Source organism: Phyllobates terribilis, unplaced genomic scaffold (genome assembly GCF_046119375.1).
Source record: "Phyllobates terribilis strain yellow unplaced genomic scaffold, ASM4611937v1 Scaffold_11__3_contigs__length_659146591, whole genome shotgun sequence".
NCBI classification, from domain to species: Eukaryota; Metazoa; Chordata; class Amphibia; order Anura; family Dendrobatidae; genus Phyllobates; species Phyllobates terribilis.
The window spans coordinates 253,769,974-253,794,311 of NW_027362771.1; the positions used below are offsets into that span (position 1 = coordinate 253,769,974).

The 24,338-nt window shown below is 40.0% G+C and overlaps 1 protein-coding gene across 1 annotated transcript in view; it reads right to left on the bottom strand.

Annotated features, from left to right (window-relative positions):
• Positions 1 to 24,338, bottom strand: part of SLC2A13 (solute carrier family 2 member 13) — a 272,698-nt gene that overhangs the window by 32,917 nt on the left and 215,443 nt on the right. The window contains exons 5-8 of the mRNA XM_073652171.1: positions 5,315 to 5,478; positions 3,143 to 3,263; positions 2,769 to 2,894; positions 1,347 to 1,465 (exon numbers count right to left, since the gene is read on the bottom strand). Of these exons, the coding sequence (XP_073508272.1) occupies positions 1,347 to 1,465; positions 2,769 to 2,894; positions 3,143 to 3,263; positions 5,315 to 5,478 (530 nt within the window). The remainder of the gene's footprint in view (positions 1 to 1,346; positions 1,466 to 2,768; positions 2,895 to 3,142; positions 3,264 to 5,314; positions 5,479 to 24,338) is intronic.

Here is a 24,338-nt window from a genome sequence, read left to right on the forward strand (position 1 = left end):
GTCAAACCCGTCAATATCGGTGGGTTTGCCAGACATTAGTCTTATGTGTATGGGGGCCTTAAAGGGGTATTCCCATCTCCAAGATCATATCCCAATATGTAGGAGGTATAATAATAATATTAGCAAATACCCCCAATTAGAAATGTAATATAGTTTTTCTGATTTGCTATGTCGCTTACCCCATGTGCAGGCATTGCAGGACCTTAGGTATCCATGGTTAGGACCACTTGCAACTAGCTAACTGTCACTATATCAGGGGTCATAACCATGGATACCTAAGGTCCTGCAATGCCTGCACATGAGGAAAGAGACATAGCGAATCAGAAAAACTATACTATATTTCTAATTGGAGGCATTTTTTAATATTAGTATTATTACACCTACTGCATATTGGGATAGGATCTTGGAGATGGGAATACCCCTTTAAGTCTTTCACTACTACAGACTACCAGTCACTGACTAACAAACTGACTCTTTTAAAATAGATCTTTAAATGGTTCTATCATCTACTAACCTCCCTAAACTTGATATTTCTATTTTAGCGTGTAGTACTTTCATAACTCTTGGGCAGCACACCCGCTGTCTTGGGGTTATGGTTGACTCAAATCTTCCTGCTAACTGCAAGGTTAATGGCTGATATTCAAGCACACCGATTATTTAGAATGGTATATTATTCAAACTAGGCGGTCTAGAGGTGTCCATTGTATCTAGTGTCACACTTTACCATAGAGTGGGGGTGCCTAGTGTATTTTTACTCATAATAATTAAAAAATGTTGACTTTACTAAAAATAAATATACCTTTTTAAGACGCACCACTAGGACCAGCATAATAGATTGCAGGTCCTCCTATATGTGATCCATCATCTGCGGGAGTTTACTTTTTGTTGAAAGGATTTGCCATTTTGCTGCATAGATTTTCTCCACTAGCTTTGCAGGACATATGGAGGTATATTTACTATTATTACATGAAAAGACTTTATATTTAGACATTTTCTTCTGCTCTACTAGATTTTTAGCAAAAGGTGCTTTGTATTCCCAGCACGGAGCATACAACATATTCCAAAAAATCCACCTAAACCCACTAATCTTTTAAAATGAAAAAGTCAAATCGATGGTTTTATAAATATGGCTTTAGATGGTATCTGCACTATTTCACCAAATAGGAAAGTAATTTCCTATAATAATTTCATTAACAAAATATATGCTCCATTGCAGGAAAAGCGAATGAGGATTTTCTGAGCATAGCTTTGTATTAGGAAACTGATAGTTATGGAATAGTTCCAGAATCCTCATTTGTTTATTGGTAGAATCTATGGGAAGTTATGACACTGTCAAGTTCTCTTACCTGGTGCAAAAAAAGACAAGTACAATATTAATCCAAGGAGCACAGTCCATGAATATGATGTCGGACAGTAATTATAAGCCCAATATGATCCAGATTTAGATCTGGTTTCATTTGTACATCTGAAAAAAATGAGTAATGTTAAAATTGATTTCAAGTTTTATTTTTCTTCCCAGAGCTACATATGGCCTCAAATAAAATATGCTCAAATTCCCCCTTGCCACTTTAAGACAAAATGTATATAGTGATGCCATGTAATATCAACATGTTTCCGCTGAATCCTGGGGAAGCCACCTCCTGTGGCGAAACGCATGGGGTCCTATTTCCCATATGGTACTTTTCCTATGGCAAATTTACCTTGGTGACCATGCACATGATGCTTTATTGTACAGTGTTACTGCTACCTCAAATGTTCTTTGATTATGTATTATCTGTATATGTGTACTGCACCTTTTTTCTTTATTGAATAATATTTAACATCATTACTTCAGGGGAAGTGTTTATTCAGCTATTCATTATATTTACATGGTTCTATTAGTTATCATGCCAGTCATATGGGTTGCATCCTCCTGACAGTTTTTGGTGCAATGGTGTAGTTTTAAATGTTTTTATTTGTCTTGCCTAAGTTTTCTGTTTGCTACATAATAAATATTTATTTATTTAAACTGAAAATGCTTTACAGGTAATTTGATTAGCACCCCATTAATATACAAGGGGTGAGCACTACATTATTACTTTTTGGTACATGTTTCCACCATCTACAATGGTAATGTCTGTATGGTATGTGACCACAGTGACCAGGGACAATTGTTGGTACAGCACATTATTGAGGTAGCTATAAAATGTGTCCATCAAGTTACCATTTTTCTACTTGAAAGAAAAGTATGAAGAATAGAGACGTGGTGAGTACGGAGGATTGTGGCAGTGTTGGTTGATCTTTATATACTTTCTGCTTTCGTTAAAGCAGGTTTTTGCTATGTAATCTGATGACAGCATGAGGTAGGGGTTAAATCACTGAATTCAGCGATGTGTCACTCATCAGGCTGTGCGCTGTTTACCTACAATGAAGGTTTTATTACTAGGACACTATCATTGTCCTAACCAGCTACCTGATGACAAGTCATCTGACTCCGCCCCCTCCTGTGATAAGCAGCTCACTGTCAATAGACAATGTACATGAAGAGCCTGGTGTGGGCGGGGTTAGCTTTCTGAGCTCTGCTACATGCTGCATCTAACAACTCTGATTGTGTCACAACTGCTGCACCCAGCAAACTAAGTGGCACATCGCTGGAATCAGGGTCTCTTTTCCTACATCATGCTGCTCTCAGATCAGTTAGCAAAAACCTGCTGACATATTTCCTTCAAGCTGCTTTTACTACAAGTTAAAATACAGAAATCAAGTATGCAGAAGAAGATAAACATTACCTGCCCCATGCGGACTGCTCTGTTGTTTTTGGATCTACTGGAATGCAAGATGAATCAACAATATTTGAACCATTTACTTTATAACAAAACCCACAGTTGGGATCCAGCATACATCCATTACAAAAGCTGCAAAAAGGAAAACATTGAGAAATTGTTGTTATTTAGACACTGAACTATGTTTGCTTGTATACCATAACAAGGATAGCTATTGTTTGTGGTGGCATCTGCTACTCTATACATGGGCCAAATAAGTCAATCACACTGATCATATTTCCAATGTATTCTTCACGATGTAGGGATGGTTATAGACAGACTTCCCACACATATTTGCATATTAAACAGAAGTGTGACAATTGCATGCATGCGATAATCACCTATATTTGGTGCAAGTAGAGTTTTGACTGGCAGGATCGGTTGGTGTGAAGGTTACAGGAGGTGAGACTTGAGCAGATAATAAAAAGCCCAAGGCCAGAACAATCAAGGCCAATGTTGTACCTATGGGGAACAAATTAGTTGCAAATCAGTTAGACATGTGATCATTTTTCTTCACATTAGCACTTATTACCTAATACTAGTTCAATATGCTCTGTATGTATTGGGCATATGTATGACACATATAGAGTAGCAGTCCGTCAGAATGCCCTGCACTGCCTTCTCCAACAGTAACAATTCAGAAACAAAGCTAATACTCATATTTTATTTAATAATTATTATTATTTATTTATATAGCGCCATTGATTCCATGGCGCTGTACATAAGAAGGCGTTACATACAAAATACTGATATCACTTACAACAAACTAACAATGATAGACTGGTACGGAGGGAAGAGGACCCTGCCCTTGCGGGCTTACATTCTACAGGATGGTGGGGAAGGAGACAGTAGATTGGGGGTTGCAGCAGCTCCGGTGCTGCTGAGGTGGCAGCAAGCAAGGTCATGGCTGTAAGCTTGTTTGAAAAGATGTTTTTTTTAGGTTCTGTCTGAAGGATCCAAGTGTGGCAGATAATCGGACGTGTTGAGGCACAGAATTCCATAGGACGGGGGATATTCGTGAGAAATCTTGGAGGCGATTGTGTGAGGAACGGATAAGTGTGGAGGAGAGAAGGAGGTCTTGGGAGGACCGGAGGTTACGTGAGAGAATATATCGGGAGATTATTTCAGAGATGTACGGAGGAGAAAGGTTATGGATGGCTTTGTATGTAAGTGTTAGTAGTTTGAACTGGATACGCTGGGGAAATGGGAGCCAGTGAAGGGATTTGCAAAGGGGGGTAGCAGAGGAGTAGCGAGGTGAGAGATGAACAAGTCGTGCAGCAGAGTTGAGGATGGACTGGAGAGGTGCGAGAGTGCTAGCAGGTAGGCCACAGAGGAGGATGTTGCAGTAGTCGAGACGGGAGATGATGAGGGCATGCACAATCAGTTTAGTAGATTGAGGGTTGAGGAAAGGACGGATTCTGGAAATATATTTGAGCTGGAGGCGACAGGAGGTGGCGAGAGCTTGGATGTGGGGTTTGAAGGACAGGGCATAGTCAAGGGTTACTCCGAGGCAGCGGATTGTCGGTAAAGGGGAAAGAGTGATGTCATTTATTGTGATAGAAAGATCAGGTGGGAAAGATATGCGAGATGGGGGAAAGAATGAGTTCAGTTTTGTCCACATTGAGCTTGAGGTAGCAGGAGGAGTAGAAGGAGGATATGGCTGATAGACATGCTGGAATTCTGGACAGCAGAGAGGTGACATCTGGGCCAGAGAGGTAGTGGTTTGCAACCAGTGGCTGTGTGGATGACAACAATGTGTGTGCCATTTTGTGACATTTCTCAATATAACACTTGTCCCATATACCTCAATGTAGCCATCTAACACCACACTAAGAAAGCAGCAAGTAGTTAACATCATTTGACAGCAAATGTAGGTGTCACAAAACTATAAAGCTAGACAAACGTTCTTCAAACTTCCACAAAAAGTTTGCTGGCATTTCTGGGAAAGCCTCATCTCTCATCAGAACAAAAAAATTGGGTATGTTGAAATCCAACAAGTACAATATTTTTTTTCCACCAACATGATCATTTTTATGTTTTTTTTCAAGGGCGTGTTGCTCACACTGTAATTATGTAGTGTAGCCTAAAGACACCCACCCATAACCACTAAATAAAGTCCATACCTCTGGAACTGTGGCAGATTTACAAAAAAAAAAATGTCAGAATATTCAGAGGTAATGCTTTACATTTAACAGTGGGGCCATCCTAATACAGCCATTAATTAACTGAATTGAAAGTTAGCCAATGAAATATTGGACACTGAAACATTGAAAATAAGAGAACACATACATATTTTCAAAAGCTTACTATTAGCTAAATGTCAAAATAATGAATATAAAAAAAAACCTTTTAGAGACAGTACTTGATTTTTTTGGTTAATTATAGACCTTGCTAATAATATAAATGAGATAGCACTAAGTACCAAATATTAAGTTCATTTAAAACTGTAACAACCGCACTAATACACAAAATTGTATTTTCCAGGTTACAGCATTCTTGCACTCTTCACATACCTGTAAGACTTCCAAGCGTGAGTTTCCTTCTGCCGACTTTTTCCACAAGCCAAACACCAACAAGTGTAAAACTGAAGTTTGTAAATGCGGTTATAGCGGCGAGCCAAATAGCCAGTCTGTCATCATCCACACCGGACATCTGTAAAATGGTTGCACTGTAGTACCTGAAATACATAGAAAAAGAGAGATATTACACTGGCTTTTTCTTTGCCTTAACCCCTGAGGACATGCCTTCTCTGGGTCATTAAGGTACACTAACCCTAGGAACGAATGGTGAAAGTAAACATACTCCAAACTTGCTCCCACTGCATTCTGCAGCAATTTTTAAATGTTTCTGACAGTCTTGCAAAAATTCTGCAGAGAACACTGGAAATCTTTGGTCATTAGTTCTATATTTTGTCTGATAAACAGTTGAGAATGTGCAGTTTATCCCAAGGGTGGGCAGAGCAAAGTGGGTCCTGGTGCAGGTAGTTGTCTTACAGCCAGATAGAGAGGAGGAGGACAGGATAAAGAGGAGGGGGAGAAAGACATGACTAATCTAAATGTGACACTGGGTTGGAGAAGATTTATATATTTCTCAATTTCACATGTAATACGAGACAAAATAGGATATAAAGACAGTTGGAATGAATAAATGATGTGCTGGGATATTATTTTGTGCATGGTCTATGTTTATTGTTTCTTTAATACACAGCATACTAAGAAGCATAGATTTTTAAATGTTTTATGAACATAGCCATGTGTGGGACTGTTTAGTGTGGAAGTAATGTTTTTTTAATTAGCACCTTTTGGGGGTACATATAATAAATTGGACAACTTTTAATCATTTATTTTGAGTGGAGTGAAAAACAAAAAAAGAAAAGATACATCTCATGATTGCGTCTTGGGATTTTTTTTATTGCAATGAAAATGATATGGCAAGGTTTTGTTACGATTGCATTATGCCTGTTTTTTGTGTTTACTTTTGCAATATAAAAAAAAACATTTAAAGAAAACATTACCTTTTTATGTCTACACTCTCTGAGCCATAACATTTTATTTTTCAATTGACAGATTTTTTGTTGAGATGAGTTTTAGTTGTTATTGCCACTATTATGGGCTCCGTAGAGTTTATCAAATTACTTATATTGCTTTTGATGAAGCTACAAATAAATAAAAAGCAATGACAGAATTTATTTTTTCAAGAGGAAAAAGAACATTACTTTTATATTTGGTTGTTGTTACAGTTGTCGATCATATCCATACATAATTTTGTACTGTACAATATTTCCATAAATGAAGCGATGCACGGTGGCAAAAAGCCCTAGCCTTTTTTATCTTTATGTTATTATTATTAATTTCTTTATATAGCACCATTGATTCCGCCATGTTCATCCTGATGCCGAAAAATAAAGGACTGAAAGGTGCAGGTTGAGTGCTACCTTTTACCGTCGTTGTGGATTTAGTATTGTGTTTTTTGGGCTGGGCACTACTAGAGTCTATATAACCATGATCCACACCTTGCAGTTACGGAGTTTGAGAGGGATACTCTGAAATATCCAGAAAAATATATATGGACTGAGTGCATACATGGTGCCAATTTTCTCTCTTTGGATTGGATTGCATTTTTGTAATTTTATATTTAATTTTATTTATTTATTTTTATTGTATTTATTTATATATTTTAGACTTTATATTGCAATATATTATGTTTGCTTTAGGCAGGGCATAATACTCTCACATACATGGCAGACCAGCTTAACAAAGGCCTCCAGCTGCCATAGCAACCCTCTGGCACATCACATGTCGTGCGGGGGCTATTGACGGCGGCACCTGAGGGGTTAAACAGCCAAATCAGAAGTAACGGCTTGCCTTATTTATGGCACAGTGTGGAAAGGGATTACAATTGATTCATTGCTAACATAGCTGGAAGCAAAAATTAAGACAAAGATACATTACGACTTAGTATTAGAATATAGAGTAGAACATTCATTTCTGTAGCAAAAAAACAATGACCGTGACACTTACAAAGTCACAGCTATTTTAAGTAAAAAAAAAATAAAAAGGTGTAACAGTAAGGGTATGTGCCCAAGTAGCGTTTTACAAGCGTATATGCTGCGGAATTTCCGCAGCATGAACGCTTGGGAAACACTTGGTAATCCGTCCCCCATGGTCCCCAATGACAAGCCACAATGTCAATGCCCATGTTGCGGATTTTTCCGCAGCGTTTATGCTGCGCTCAAAAATCCGCAGCATGTCCATTAATTTTGCGGACACGCAGCGAAATCGCCGCCATTGACTTGCATTGAAACGCATAATATCCGAGTCAGTACATTTGTACACACGGATATTATGTGTTTCTATGTGCAGATGGTACCTTAGTCTGGAGGAGAGGAGAGTCTCAACCAGACCCGGGTACCATAGAAACTGTAATAAAAAATAAAGATTATACTCACCTTCCGTTGTCCTCCCGGTGTTTTGTCTGCTCCGTCCGGTGTCTTGCACTGCTCGCGCTGTTGTGAAGGACCTGCCATGACGTCACTGAGTCATGTGACCCATCACATGGCTCAATGACGTCACCGCAGGTCCTTCACACCACCGCGAGCATTGCAAGAGACCGGACGCAGCAGAGATGACACCGGGAAGACACCGGAAGGTGAGTATAATCTTTATTTTTTACCATACTTATTCTTTTTTTTTTTAACTAACTTGGTCACACTACTATAAATCCATGCTGTTTGCATGGATTTATATAGTGTGAACAAGTTGTCAAGCACTTTCCAAGTGATGCTAAAATCGCTTGGAAAAGCGCTTGATAACCCGCATGCAGAAATGCATGCAAAAACGCTTGACAAACGCTTCTACCTGGCAGGAAAAACGCATGTAAAATCCGCATGCGTTTTTCCTGCCAGGGAGAAGCGTAAAAAATATGCAGCATTTCTGCATTGTGGGCACATAGCCTAAGTCTTTGAACATCCTACTCCACGAGAACAATTAGTCTTGTGCACAAAACTGCTAATAATGTGGCCGTTACCCATAGCAGGCAGATTTCACATTTCAGTGGACAACTCTGACTGACAAATGGCCAAAACTAATTTGGAAGGGGACAAACACAAAATAATGTCCCTCATATTATAAACAATCTCCCCCACTGACTATCATTTGTCTGGCACACAAGTCCCTACATTTAGATTTTTAATAATAGTTAGAAAAGAATTGCTCGTTGTGTTTATGATAATCGTGTCTCCTGTCAGGTCTGTATCAGTGAATAATGACAACCAAGTGTAGTACACATTCTCATATATTATCAAGTCATAACAGGTGAACTGGAGAGCTTCAATAATAATAATAATAATAAATATGTATTATACAAAAGGAGGGAGACTGGTCTTGTATAAAAAAAACCTAATAATGATATGTAATCATTAAACAGTACTCATAAATACAGAAGCCACCCAAGTGGAGAGCTGCGTAAGCACCATAAAACCACAAAGTAAAGACAGTACACCTACAGACTAACTACTTGTGCACCAAAACATGTCAGCCAATTGTAGTCCATATTCATACATACACTATGTGCACATTTATTAGGCCAGTGAATATTTTGACCACATCCTCATTTTTACGCAGATTTTCCAACTCCAAGCTGTATAAACTTGAATGCTTACTGGATGAAGCAGATCAGGTGATGCGTTTTTGTGTAATGAGGGAGGGGGTTCATCAATTTGTGCAGAATTACTAGGCAGCTTATTTATCTCAAGCAAAGTGAGACAAAAAAAAGATTTACCGTATTTTTTCAATTATAAGGCACACTTTTTTTCATCCAAATTTGGGAAGAAAATGGAGGTTCGTCTAATAATCAAAAGTGAGCTTACCAGGGAGGGGTGGGGTCAGTGGCGGTGAAGAAGAGTCACATAAGGCAGGGTCGCCACTTCAGGAGGGTGGTTATGGCGGTAGGAGTAAGGCAATGATGCTGTGCCTGGGCGTGCCCATTCAGTGCCCTGTGATGAGCTTCGGGAAAATGGTGGCTGTAGGTGGCGCATGCGCAGATTGGGATCTGAACAGTGTCTGGGATTCTATGGTTGGTACATCACAAAAAGCTGATAGCCAAAATTAAGAAACTGACAGACTATGGATGGAAGACTTATGACTGCTATTGAAAAGAAGGGCGGCTATACTGGTCACTGATTTTTTATTGTTTTTTGAAATGTCAGAAATTTATTTTTCCACATTTTGAGTTGTTTGGTTACTATTCTCACTTTAACAGATGAAAATAAACAATTGAGATGGGAAAATTTATGTTTTTCATTTAGTTGCATAATAATTCTGCACACAAAGATATTTTCCTAAGAAAGACAAAATCTCATTCTACTTTCTTAAATATCCAGGTTTTAGGTTTATTATCCTTTCCAACAGCACTGTAGTTCAATAATAAAATTAATTATCCAAAATACAAAAGTGCCTAAATAGTTACGCTCATAGTGTATTATCAAATCATAATAGAAACTGGAGAGCCTTGATAATAAAATATATATTGTACAAAACCAGAAAGAATTCTGTTATAGAAATACAAAAACTAATATATGTAATTATTCAAAACAGTACTCTAAAGCAAGGAAAATGCAATACTGATCAGATGTTACTAAAAGAAAAGGTAAAATGGATATTTTGCCTTAAAAACACTGTACCCAGGTAGTTTAAATGAATGATTTTTATATAGTGTGTTTATTTAGGGAGGTTACATTATATTCTGTCTGATTAAAGGGATTATTATTTTTTTTTATCAATTATGGCTAATTTGATTGTTTACTAATGTGAATTCTAAACACAAAAATAATAGTCTATGGTTTGTAATAACCTTTGGTTGGAGAACCCCCAATGGCTGTTATTGTTGAATATGGATCAATAATCTGGATCTTTGTTTGGATACTCCTAAAAACCAAAGATATATATTTTAGATCATCCTATGCAGTAATTCTTACAGAATGATATCTGTTTGGGCTATCGTATGAAAATGATGGTGCATAATGGTGATAGTCCACTATAAAATTATATACAGTACAGACCAAATGTTTGGATACACCTTCTCATTTAAAGATTTTTCTGCATTTTCATGACTATGAAAATTGTACATTCACACTGAAGGCATCAAAACTATGAATTAAAACATGTGGAATTATATACTTAACAAAAAAGTGTGAAACAACTGAAAATATGTTTTATATTCTAGGTTCTTCAAAGTAGCCACCTTTTGCTTTGATGACTGCTTTGCACACTCTTGGCATTCTCTTGATGAGCTTCAAGAGGTAGTCACCGGAAATGGTTTTCACTTCACAGGTGTGCCCTGTCAGGTTTAATAAGTGGGATTTCTTGCCTTATAAATGGGGTTGGGACCATCAGTTGTGTTGTGCAGAAGTCAGGTGGATACACAGCTGATAGTCCTACTGAATAGACTGTTAGAATTTGTATTATTGCAAGAAAAAAGCAGCTAAGTAAAGAAAAACGAGTGGCCATCATTACTTTAAGAAATGAAGGTCAGTCAGTCCGAAAAATTGGGAAAACTTTGAAAGTGTCCTCAAGTGCAGTTGCAAAAACCATCAAGCGCTACAAAGAAACTGGCTCACATGAGGACCGCCCCAGGAAAGGAAGACCAAGATTCACCTCTGCTTCTGAGAATAAGTTTATCCGAGTCACCAGCCTCAGAAATCGCAGGTTAACAGCAGCTCAGATTAGAGACCAGGTCAATGCCACACAGAGTTCTAGCAGCAGACACATCTCTACAACAACTGTTAAGAGGAGACTTTGTGCAGCAGGCCTTCATGGTAAAATAGCTGCTAGGAAATCACTGCTAAGGACAGGCAACAAGCAGAAGAGACTTGTTTGGGCTAAAGAACACAAGGAATGGACATTAGACAAGTGGAAATCTGTGCTTTGGTCTGATGAGTCCAAATTTGAGATCTTTGGTTCCAACCACCGTGTCTTTGTGCGACGCAGAAAAGGTGAACAGATGGACTCTACATGCCTGGTTCCCACCGTGAAGCATGGAGGAGGAGGTGTGATAGTGCGGGGGTGCTTTGCTGGTGACACTGTTGGGGATTTATTCAAAATTGAAGGCATACTGAACCAGCATGGCTACCACAGCATCTTGCAGTGGCATGCTATTCCATCCGGTTTGCGTTTAGTTGGACCATCATTTATTTTTCAACAGGACACTGACCCCAAACACACCTCCAGGCTGTGTAAGGGCTATTTGATGGGGAGAGTGATGGGGTGCTATGCCAGATGACCTGGTCTCCACAATCACCAGACCTGAACCCAATCGTGATGGTTTGGGGTGAGCTGGACCGCAGAGTGAAGGCAAAAGGGTCAACAAATGCTAAGCATCTCTGGGAACTCCTTCAAGATTGTTGGGAGACCATTTCCGGTGACTACCTCTTGAAGCTCATCAAGAGAATACCAAGAGTGTGCAAAGCAGTCATCAAAGCAAAAGGTCGCTACTTTGAAGAACCTAGAATATAAGACATATTTTAAGTTGTTTCACACTTTTTTGTTAAGTATATAATTCCACATGTGTTAATCCATAGTTTTGATGCCTTCAGTGTGAATGTACAATTTTCAGTCATGAAAATACAGAAAAATATTTAAATGAGAAGGTGTGTCCAAACTTTTGGTCTGTAATGTACGTGTGACTTATTTATTACATTCATACATATACTTATTATATTGGATGCTAATCCATTGCAATGAATGGTAAACTTATTTTGCTACATAATTGGATGTTGTAATAGAAGATCTAATACTATACAATTGACTGAATGTTCCTGTAATTAGGAAGCTTGTCCTGGCCATTAAAAATAGTGCCGCATCCATATAACAGGCGATCACTTTGATATAATACTATATATGGAGACTGTTGAAGTCTATCAATATCTGAGCTTCACATCCCTGAAATGGATGCCATCAGCGTTTCTCTCTATGAAGGATCATGCTATTGGCTGATGTGTCATGTGATGTAATGTCACATGACTGATGACAATGGTTTGCTCATTAGGAAGTGCACCACATCAATATAGGGGTGTCAGGACACACTACTGTTTATCATGTTATTTTGTCATCTATGGGGGCTGTTTGGGAAATCCTGCTATTGGTGAGTTGTATCTGACACATCTTATTTCTAGGTGATTACAAAAGCGGGACGGCTTCCTATGTGACGACATAACCATAGGCTATATATAGGAGGTGTGCCATGCCATTAACGCTAAAGGCATTGATTAATCATGGTGGGGTGTCTTATGTTGTTTGTATGAGATTTTATACATTTACAATTTGCCTAATGAACATGAATTGATGGTACTCCGTGGTGCCATGTGATCAATTGCTATCAAATCAATATGTGGTTGAAAGTTACATTTGAATATCTAATATTGGCCGATTTGGGTGTTTTAACTTATTAACCCCATTGAGAAAGATCCCTATGTAAATAATGTTTTAGCGGATATAATAAAGGATACGTTTTAATGGCCTGTTCGTGAGAGATATATACATCTAGTGGTGCTTTGCTCTTTTAGGGTAACTATATATCGGAAATTTGCATCTCTCCAAGGTCATTTTGCCCTGTGGTGATATTTATCTGTTTGAATTTGTAAGTTATCATTAAGGTGTAACTAAATAAGGTGTGGCAGAGTTGAAGTGAATACAATAAACATTTTTCACAAATTACGCCATTTTCTATAATTGGACCAGTGTAGTATAAATAAGTAAATAAAACAATAAAAAAAAATTATAATATATTATATACGGTATGCCTTGCGGTGGATCTTCATATTATCATTATGTCATTTTTGGGTCCAATATTTCCACAGAGGTCTACGTTCATCAGATGCAAGGCTTCAAATTCTCTGCTTAGACATATCCTTAACATAACATGGTAATTATATGAAGCCACCAGTAGCCTGAGAATGGGAGCTTAGTATATTGAATCTCATGTGTAACAAGACCAGCATGTTAGCTTTCACATTTACACTACACGGCTAAAGATATGTGAAGACAATGGTCGTCTCTTGCCAACAGTCCAACGTGACAATGCCATAACGTCAATTAGCTCTTCAGTAAACTCATACTGCTAGCAATGTTTGTCTATGGAGATTACTTGGCTGTGGGAATTTGAAGCTCTGCATTAAAAAAAAATAAAAATAAAGCCAAAACAACTGTAAAGATAAGTTATGTAAAAAACAAAAACAAATGGTGTTCATCACCCCATATCGTAACATTAAACTCGCCAAGCACACAAGGTGAAACTAGACCAGAATAGCTGATTTCATCAGAACTTTGGCTGAAACTATGGGCACAAGATGTGATTACCACCAGTTACAGTTCAGCTTGGCATGTTAAAGGGAACCTGTCACATGAAAAAACGCTATTAACCTGCAGATATGACCTTATATGATCTCTTTGGGGACGGATAATGGTAAAAAAATATGAATACGTCTATAACATTTGTAATAAATAATTAAGGCCCTACTACAAAAAAACTCCAGTTAGAAAACAGCAAAAACGCAATGGTACTCACCAGCCAAGATGTCAAGAAAAATGCACACCAGAACGCAGCCGGCCCCCTTAAGTAAGAAGGAGGTAACACAGGTGCAGAATGCTGATGAACAATCACTCTCACCCACTCTCACTGGAGGGGCGACTGCCTAGCACTAAAGCTGCAGACAGATGAAACTTACAATAGGGCGCAATTCACACACTCGCGGCACCGTGCCTAGTCAGCATCCTATTACACGCCTCTACTATTCGATTAGGGTGGATGCCCGGCACCCTATCCGTGCATCATAGAGGTGCAAAGCCCCTAATTCACAAAGTCACCATTAATGGGCCTGGCTACAAAAAAACTCCCACAGAAAATATATTTTTTTGTTATTTGCATCACTTAAAAGAAAAATTAAAAATTGCACAGTAATTTACACGATCCCCAGAAACAGCCATATAAAAAAACACAATTTGTCTGGCATGACACAGCCTCAAACAAACTTCAATGAAAAAAAATCTATATAACTGCTGCAAAGAGGAGAGGCACAAAATAAATAAATGACCGGGCATTAAGGCCTAAGTAGGCTTGGGCACCACGGTGTTAATATGAATACTATTTTCTCTAAATACTATCACATGTAATCTTACACAAATTTATAACAAGGAAGGATACTCCTGTGTAATATGTATGCCAACAGTCTTTAAAAAAACATAACAGCAGATGGCAGCTTCCAGGCTGTTTGCTCAGCAGACAGATAACTCTTTACAGCTGTATTAAAGTTCTCAGCAGACATCAGTCATTGCGGCTGATCAGCGAAACAAATATTATCACTACATTACTGTGCACTGACGACATAATGCACAGAGCTCTCGATACACCACAGAAGAATAAGATCATAGTAATACCATACTTAACACCACAAGATAAATCCATGTGATCAAAGTGAATTACACATGTAAATTACATATAGAATAGCTTTATTACTAGACAGTTTAGATGCCTGCTTTAATTGGCAGCTTACTGGACAATTATAGGTTCTCAGTGTCTTGATTCAAAGGCATTGTTATGGCCTCTTTGTTTAACATTGAGTGTTTACCCTTGACTAATTACTCAGTATGACCAACTGGTACTGGATTTTAGTAGACATTTCATTTCATATATATTCAGCTCTGGCTCGGGATAGCACGCGTGCTGGGTCACGCATGCAATAGATTTTAAGTGCAATAGTTAAAAGTGCAGTTATACAATGGCAGTTGGACAGGGCAGGAGACAGGGAAGGTGCATAAGATATTCATACAAACATGCTTCACGGTCAGTCATACTGCATTATGCATTAGTCTTATCAATCTGCTTTTTATTTGTTTTCACTTCTGCTTTCTCACAACTCGCCCGCCATTTAACACATTCTGTGCACTCTCCCTATATCAACCCCTCCCTTCTCCCCTCTCCCATGTATGACTCTGAGGCTCTACTGACATTCCTCACCCACTGCAAACCATCCTCTACCTCCATACAGCACGTTCATACAAATCATTGCACCACCTGCTCTTTCTCTTCTTTTTCCTTTTACTAGTCGCAGGCGACATCTCCCCCAACCCTGGGCCCCCCTTCACTAGCATACATTACTCTCCTCCAGCTGCATATAGAAACCCTGCTAATCTTATTAACGTTCAGTGCATGCTCTCTCCTATCGATTTCCATTGTGCTCTCTAGAACGCACGGTCTGTGTATAACAAACTAACTTACATCCATGAATTTTTCCTATCTAATTCCCTTAACCTTCTGGCTATCACAGAAACCTGGATTCAGCAGCCAGACACCACCGTTGCTGCTGCTCTCTCGTTTGGTGGGCTGAAATTTTCACATACCGCCAGACCTGACAACAGACAGGGTGGAGGGTTGGTCTGCTCCTTTCCTCACAATGTGCTTTCCAGGTCATCCCCCCGGTTCCCTCACTTATGTTTCCTTCCTTTGAAGTCCACACCATCAGACTCTTTAAACCCTTCTCCCTGCGAGTGGCAGTTGTGTATCGCCCTCCAGGCTCCTCCCACCAGTTCTTGGATCACTTTGCCACATGGCTTCCTCACTTTCTATCCTGTGACATCCCCACCCTCATCATGGGCAACTTTAACATCCCCATCGATGATCCCCTCTCCCAATCTGCCTCTCATCTACTTTCTCTAACCTCTTCATTCCGTCTCTCACAGTTTACTAATTCTCCTACCCATGAAGACGGGAATACTCTGGACCTGTTTTTTTCCAGTCTCTGCTCGCTGGATGACTTTACCAACTCCCCTCTCCCGCTCTCGGACCACAACCTTCTTTCCTTCTCTGTCAAGAATTGTCTCCTCACCCGGGACACCCCCACTTACCACACTTATAGGAATACACGTCCCATTAATACCCAGCAGCTTATGGACAATCTCCACACATCTTTAGCCCCCATCTCCTCCTTCTCCTGTCCAAACTTAGCATTGTCACACTACAATAATACACTGAAGAGTGCCCTAGATGAAGCAGCTCCTTCTACTCGCAGAAAGACCCGACACAGACAACGGCAGCCCTGGCACACAATGCAAACACGTTTTCTTCAACGTTGCTCAAGGTGTGCTGAGCGTCAGTGAAGAAAATCTCTTTTAGCAGAGGACTTCATCCACTATAAATTTCATGCTCAAAACCTATAACTCTGCCTTTAATCTGGGCGAACAATACTACTTCATCACCCTCATCACTTCAATGTCCAACAATCCAAAACGACTTTTCGAAACCTTAAACTCCCTCCTGAAACCTAAAGCACAGGCCCCCACCACCAACCTCAGCGGGGAGGATCTGACCTCTTATTTCTTTGAAAAAATCAACCACATCCATCAGGACATCTCAGCCCAATCTCCTCAGTGCCTGGATCCCCTTCCCTGCCGCACTTCAAGCTCACTTGCCATCTTTGAGCCTGTTACAGAAGAAGAAGTTACCCAGCTCCTCGCTTCTTCTCGGCCTACAACCTGCAACAGTGACCCCATTCCTTCACATCTCCTGCAGTCCCTCTCATCGGTGGTCACCACTCACCTAACTAAAATATTTAACCTCTCTCTTTCTTCAGGTATCTTTCCCTCCTCATTTAAACATGCCATCATAACTCCTTTACTTAAAAAGCCATCCCTGGACCAGAACTGCACTGCTAACTACAGACCTGTCTCTAATCTTCCTTTCATCTCTTAACTCCTGGAATGCTTGGTCCACTCCCGTCTAATCCGCTATCTCTCAGATAACGCTCTCCTCGACCCTCTACAATCTGGTTTCCGCTCCTTACACTCCACTGAAACTGCCCTCACTAACGTCTCTAATGATCTACTAACAGCCAAATCCAAAGGTCACTGCTCCCTGCTGATTCTCCTGGATCTCTCTGCAGCATTTGACACTGTGGATCACCAGCTCCTCCTCACTATGCTCCGCTCTATAGGCCTCAAGGAAACCGTTCTCTCCTGGATCTCCTCATACCTCTCTGACCGCTCCTTCACTGTATTTTTTGCTGGCTCCTCTTCCCCTCCTCATCCCCTTACTATCGGGGTTCCGCAGGGCTCAGTCCTAGGCCCCCTCCTCTTCTCTTTATACACTGCCCCTATTGGACAAACAATCAGCAGATTTGGGTTCCAGTATCATCTCTATGCTGACGACACCCAATTATACACTTCTTCCCCTGACATCACCCCTACCCTAATACAAAATACCAAGGATTGTGTGTCTGCTGTGTCTAACATCATGTCCTCCCTCCATCTTAAACTGAATCTCTTCAAAACTGAACTTCTTGTGTTTCCCTCCTCTACTAACCTAACTCTACCTAACATCGAAATTACCTTGTAGGGTTCAACCATAACTCCCAAGCAGCACGCCCGCTGCCTTGGGGTCATATTCGACACTAACCTTTCCTTTACTCCCTATATCCGATCACTCACTCGCTCTTGTCACCTGCATCTTAAAAACATCTCCAGAATCCGATCTTTTCTCACTTTTGAAACTGCTAAAACTCTTACTGTCGCTCTTATTCACTCTCGTCTGGACTACTGCAACTCTCTTCTGATCGGTCTCCCTCTTACCAAAATTTCCCCTCTCCAATCTGTCCTGAATGCGGCAGCCTGGGTCGTATTTCTGTCCAGCCGCTTCACCGATGCCTCCACCTTGTGCCAGTCATTACACTGGTTACCCATTCGCTACAGGGTCCAATTGCTCATTGCTCTCACCCACAAAGCTCTCCACAGTAATGCACCACCTTATATCTCCTCTCTCATCTCAGTCTATCGTCCTACACGTGCCCTCCGTTCCACAAATGACCTAAAACTAACATCCCCCATAATCCGAACCTCGCACCTCCGTCTCCAAGACTTCTCTCGTGCTGCGCCAGTTCTCTGGAATGCTCTACCCCAGACGATCCGATTGATGCCTAGCCCCGATGTCTTCAAGCGCGCTTTAAAAACCCATCTCTTTAAACAAGCCTACCACCTCAAATACCCAGTAAACTAACTTTCCCCTGTTCCCTCCTAAATACTATTCAGAATCTGCTCCCTACTGTTCATCTGTCTCTACACCCTCCATGCACACGATAACTGCACTCGGTAATTGAGTATTGCACTTGAACATACAGGCTGATGACCGGATCATACAGCTTTATATGATCCAGACTTATTATAATTGCCAGACCTGAAATAACAAGCACTTTCCACCTATTGTGTCCCCCCATTTCCTTGTAGAATGTAAGCTTGCGAGCAGGGACCTCACTCCTAATGTTACTGTTTAAACTGTCTCACCTTGTATTGAATTTATTGTCTGTACATGTCCCCACTTAATTGTAAAGTGCTGCGGAATATGTTGGCGCTATATAAATAAAAATTATTATTATTGTTTGATCAAGTATAAAAATCAAGTAACACAAGATATGATTAATCAAAAATTTTAGAGCAAAAAACAGGCGTAAAAAGTTTTGAAAAGCCACAACAATTTTGCGCAACTTAGAGTTGTGCAAAAATGTAGCGACTTTTAGCATCTCACATCAAGTTTCAGCCAGCTAAGCCAAAACGGTGACGCCACAGCTCCTTTAATTTATTATGAGCTGTGGTGTTCTTTACGCCAGAAATCGTACTCAAGCCATTGAATGGAGTAAGATTTGTGGTGCGGTGCACAGAGTAACGTGCCACTTCTCAGACAAAACTGATTCATTAAGAGGTGAATGAGCCCTCTTAATGAATCATCTGAATTCATTCAGATATCTGAAAGTGCCCTAAAATGTCTGCAGTCTTTTTAATAACACAATACTATAATGACAGCCATTTTGCAGCAGCCAATCAGTGGCCTCAGCAATTCTGAATAGGGTGTTCTGTCTACACGGCACAGCGAATGGCTACCGCGATGTCATGGTGACGTTGGCGCAACGGCCAATTGAAAGGGAGCAATCTCTTTAAGCTAGGTCTGTAAAAGTAGAGTAGATATGGTGGCAAAAGTATTGAGAAATGCATTTGGCCATAAGAGACAAGTGTCTCAGTGAACATCTAAATATATAGAAACAGCAGGCCTCATTATAGTAAAGGTACATGGCGAGCTCTTTTCACATCAGCTGTCTTCTCTCACCTCCGGAACTGGCAGCTTAAGCACGTGGAGGCGTTTCACAGAAACAACTATATCTACTGCTGTCAGAGCTAAAAGCCTTCACATTTACATGCAAATGGGCAAAGAGAATGGGGAAAAATCATGTAAAATTAAAGGATAACAGTGACAGTTTCATAGAGGAACTGAAGTCACTATCCGATAAGCTAACGGGGAAGGGGGGGGGGGGGACGTTGCCTCTGCAGCTTCAAATTTGAATACAGTGATGTCAATTGTGTTACACTTTGTAGGCTTTTTGATATTTTATACTGTACTGTTTATAAAGATCAATCACTCAACTTTTTGTATGAATGAGAAATAAAGATATGGGCAGAAATCAGATTTAAGGTAGGGATAAGCGGGGACAGTGAGATTGTGGTGCTGCATTATGACATTGCATCAAAAAATTTCCTAAAGTGCGTCACTTTCACAATTGTTTAGAAATGTATTGGATTTTCTGTTGACGGGCTCTAGCCGCACATTAGTCACTTGCCATGCCTGCGCTTTTTTTTTTCCTTACAGTAAAACTCGCAGCAAAAAAAAAAAAAGACTCACGACACCAAGTTGCAGAAATGTTTTTGGCAAAGTGACTTGTCTGAGAATTTGAGTTCTACCACATATCGTTGTGAAGCCCCAACCTTAAAGACCGGTCAGCTTTGCTAAAATTTCTGTTTTAATAAATAATTATATTTTAATAATTAGAGATGAATGAAACTTTTGATATTCAAGTTTACCACCATCACTGAATTTTTTCCAAAAATCTGATTACTGTTAGGTCTCCAATTGCTGTGAAAGATTGTGTCTGGATCTCTGACGTTTCTTACAACTATATCCAGCCTCTTTCAAGCTTACTAATGCAAACACAGCTTTAGTAAGCCTCAAAATATATGGCAATGGGTAAACGGATGGTAACAGTAGCTTTTCCACCTCTGTTACCATCAATCAAAATTGGATTATTCTCTTTTCCTCACACACTAATCTTCAATGTGTTTTATGCCTTTGTTTTCTTTGTCTTTATTGTTATGCAGTGACATCCTCTCACTTTTCAGATTCACCACAAGACAGCTGCTGCATTCCCTGTTTCTGCTTTTATACTGGCTATGATAGCCTCTCCTGACTGTGGCAACGTGCTCTTATTGCTTCGATATATTATAGGGATGCCCGCCCATGCCTGATGTCATGTCAGCATTCTCTGCCTAATGAAATCTTCTGCAATGTGTAAAGAGGTGGTGACCATTTGAGACGATTTGTGTGAAACATCACAAATGGTTTTAATTTGTTGAATTCAGTAAATTCCTAAAAACGTGACATGAATTTGATTCACATTCATCTTTATGTATAATCTTACAATTCTGGAGCATACTTTCTTAGAATTGTGCAATGCATTAATCTTTTCTCCCTATATAAAACTTCTGAATAATTTGACAGGTGAGGTTACCAGTCTGCGGTGTTTCTTCAAACACACTGATACTGTCCAATCAGTGCTCTCCGTGAAACTAGTAACACGCCCCTTTGACAATGTGAACTGTAATGCCCAGTTGTCAATTTATTTATTTCCAGGAATAAAATAAGAACAGCACAAAACAGAGCTAAAAGGAGATGTTCCCGAATGGTTATTTCATAGGTAATAACAGTAATTATTAGAACATACATTTCAGAAGAGCTAAAATATCCTCTTTAAATATTCTAAACCACAAAGTAAAGTTACGGTAAGTTTGTAATTGGTTGCTATGAAAAAAAAGCCCACTTTTTCTCTAGATAGTCTTGGTACATAGGGTCAAAACAGCTATCACATTTTGAAGAGTTGCTACATTTTAACTAATCGTGACTTCCTACAACAGCCTCCAAAGCCGATGCGTCAAAGGTGCCCAGTGACTCCCACACACACAAAAAAAATAATTTAGATTTACTTTTAAGGAGAAGATTAAATTTCACACAAAATGGATAAATACACAATTCACATACAATTTGCCTTACCTGGCTATAACTTTTTTCTTTATTTTTAAGGTTACGTTCCCACAATGAGTATTTAGTGAGTTTTTGATGTTGCAGATTTTTGCTGATTTTCTGCATTTATTAACTAAATTAGGTTACTTGAGTTTTTTCTTTCATTGCGTTTTTAAAGGGAATCTGTCACCCCCTGGGAGTTATCAGACCTCTAATATGGGCATACAGGTTATAGAAAAGTAAATCTATACATACCTGTATGTCCCATATTAGCACTCTGATTGCAGAGAAATGTATTTTTATAAAATCCGTTTTCATATGCTGGTGCCCAGGGGACACCAAGAAATCCAAGCCTATCTGCTTAAATTCCATATTCCTCCCCTCCCCTGCACATCACAGGGCCCTGTGACGTGCACTGTTCTCGTTCACTTCCCGCACATGCGAAAAGCGCTTTTAACGTCAGGCGCTCTTTTTTTGCTCCCGGCCCCATTTTTCCCTGCAGTGGTCTAGTGCGCAGGCACCGGGGAGTCACAGTGAAAAAGATAAAAGGAAAAAGCAACAATCACAGGTTGATTACTGATTTTTATTGTAGGTACACTTCAACTGTGAGACAGAATCTAAAAATAAAAAACAGAAAAACACATTGTATGATTTTTAAATAATTAAATTGCATTTTATTGCATGAAATAAGTATTTGATCACCTACCACCCAGCAAGAATTTTGGCTCTCACAGACCAGTTTGTTTTTCTTTAAGAAGGCCTCCTACTCTGCACTCATTATCTGCAATAATTGCACCCGTTTGAACTCGTTACCTGTATGAAAGACACCTGTTCACACACTCAATCAATCACATTCCAACTTCTCCACCATGGCCAAGACCAAAGGGCTGTCTAAGGAGACTAGGGACAAAATTGTAGACCTGCACAAGGCTGGGATTGGCTACAGGACAATAGGCAAGCAGCTTGGTGAGAAGGCAACAACTGTTTATCTCTAGTGATGAGCGAGCATGCACATTACTTGAGATTTACGACGTGCTCGGGTGTTATGTTTCAGTCACTCCGTGCTCATGATTTGCGACTGTTTGACAGCTTTAAATGGTTAACAGAACATACTCCCTCATCACTATTTATCTCCTTTTTGCACCACATCTGGACGTGTGCACTACAGCCGTCAAGTGCTTGTCGGTGACGAACATCACTGACAGGCCTCCGGTTGTTGTTTTTTTGTGAAAAAAGAAAAAAAAATCATTTAGATTCGGGACAGTGAAAATAAACAGTAGTAATCATTGTATACGGCGGTATTCTTTACTGAATTGAGTTAGTATCAGCTCGGAAAAAAAGAATCATCCATTCGTCCTACAGCCGTGGAGCACTGATTACTAATGCACATCAGTGTTCAACTTCCGGTTGTAGGTTTTGTTTTTTTGGGAAAAGAGAAAAAAAAATAATTTGATTAGGAACAGTAAAATATACTGTAGTAATTGTCGTCTACTATAGTATTTTTTACTGAATTGAGTTTGTGTCTGCGCAGAAAAAAATAATCATCCGTCCTACAGCCATTGAGCGCTGATCACTGACGCACATCAGTGATCAACCTGTGATTGTTGCTTTTTTCTTTTATCTTTTTTCTTTCTTTTCTAAATGAGAAAAATTTGCACCAAGCACTCACACACACACCCAACTGAATAAAATTTGGTACTCATACAAACACCACATACATAAAAAAATGCCTTGCTCGTCCCAATCACTGTATTCAGCAGAGGCGGCATACACTTTCCTTGCCTCCGATATTGATAGTGAGGGAGAGGATCCCACTTTCCTTTAATTTTCCTCCTCTTGTGATGCTGAACCGCCACACAGATGCCCCAGTACAGAAACTGAACCAGCACTCACTGTTACTGACCCCGTATGGACCTCACTCCCCAAAACATTATGAACCTCTGATTCCTGATCTTGTGGCGCAAAAAGGAATCAGATTTGACACAACCAGCCTCACAGAAATTTACTTTTTAAAAGTATTTTTCTCTGAGGATTTTGTAAACCTCATGGTGGCCCAAGCAAATTTGTACGTCCAGCAATTTTTGGCACAAAACCGCCCTTCATCATTTTCTAACTTGATTCCTGTGGACGCAGTAGAAATGATGATGTTATGGGGCCTGGTCCTTCACATGGGGAAAGTGAAGAAGCCATAACTTCGGCAATATTGGAGTGTTGATGTTTAATACAAAACTCCAGTGTTCCGAATGGCCATGACATGTAAATGTTTTGAGGCCATCCAAAAATTTTTGCATTACAATGATAACGCAGTGTCCTCCCCGAGATGACTCCAACTTTGAGACCGGGTTTAGGGTTTATGAAGGGAAGGACTCCCGGATTGAACCCCCTGAATTGTCCCCTGTCCTGGGAGTGAGTGGGAAAATTGTGTGGGATTTGGTGCACCCACTGCTGGATCAATGTTATCACCTTTACGTAGATAAGTTTTATACCAGCATCCCACACCTGAAGTCCCTCTCGGCGCGAGTTACCGCAGCCTGTGGTACTGCCGGCAATAATCAGAGAGGCCTCCCTAAGACAATAATTGGGCAGCTGTTCAGAAAGGGTGAGAGCAGAGCCCAATGTAGCGACAACATGGTGTTGGTCAAGTAAAAGGACAAGAGTGATGTCCTTTTCTTGACCACCATACATGGTAATGGCAGAACCCGCAGCACTGTACAAGGTACCTCTACAAAGGTCCACAAACCACATTGTGTACTGGAGTACATGGGGGGAGTTGATCTCTCTGATCAAGTCCTCCAGCCATACAGTGCAATGAGAAAAACCAAGGTGTGGTACAAGAAGCTGGCCATGCACATGGCAATGTACAACGCTTTTGTGCCATTATGATGTGCAGGCCAGTCCGGTATGTCATACCTCCAGTTCAAGGAGGTAGTGATC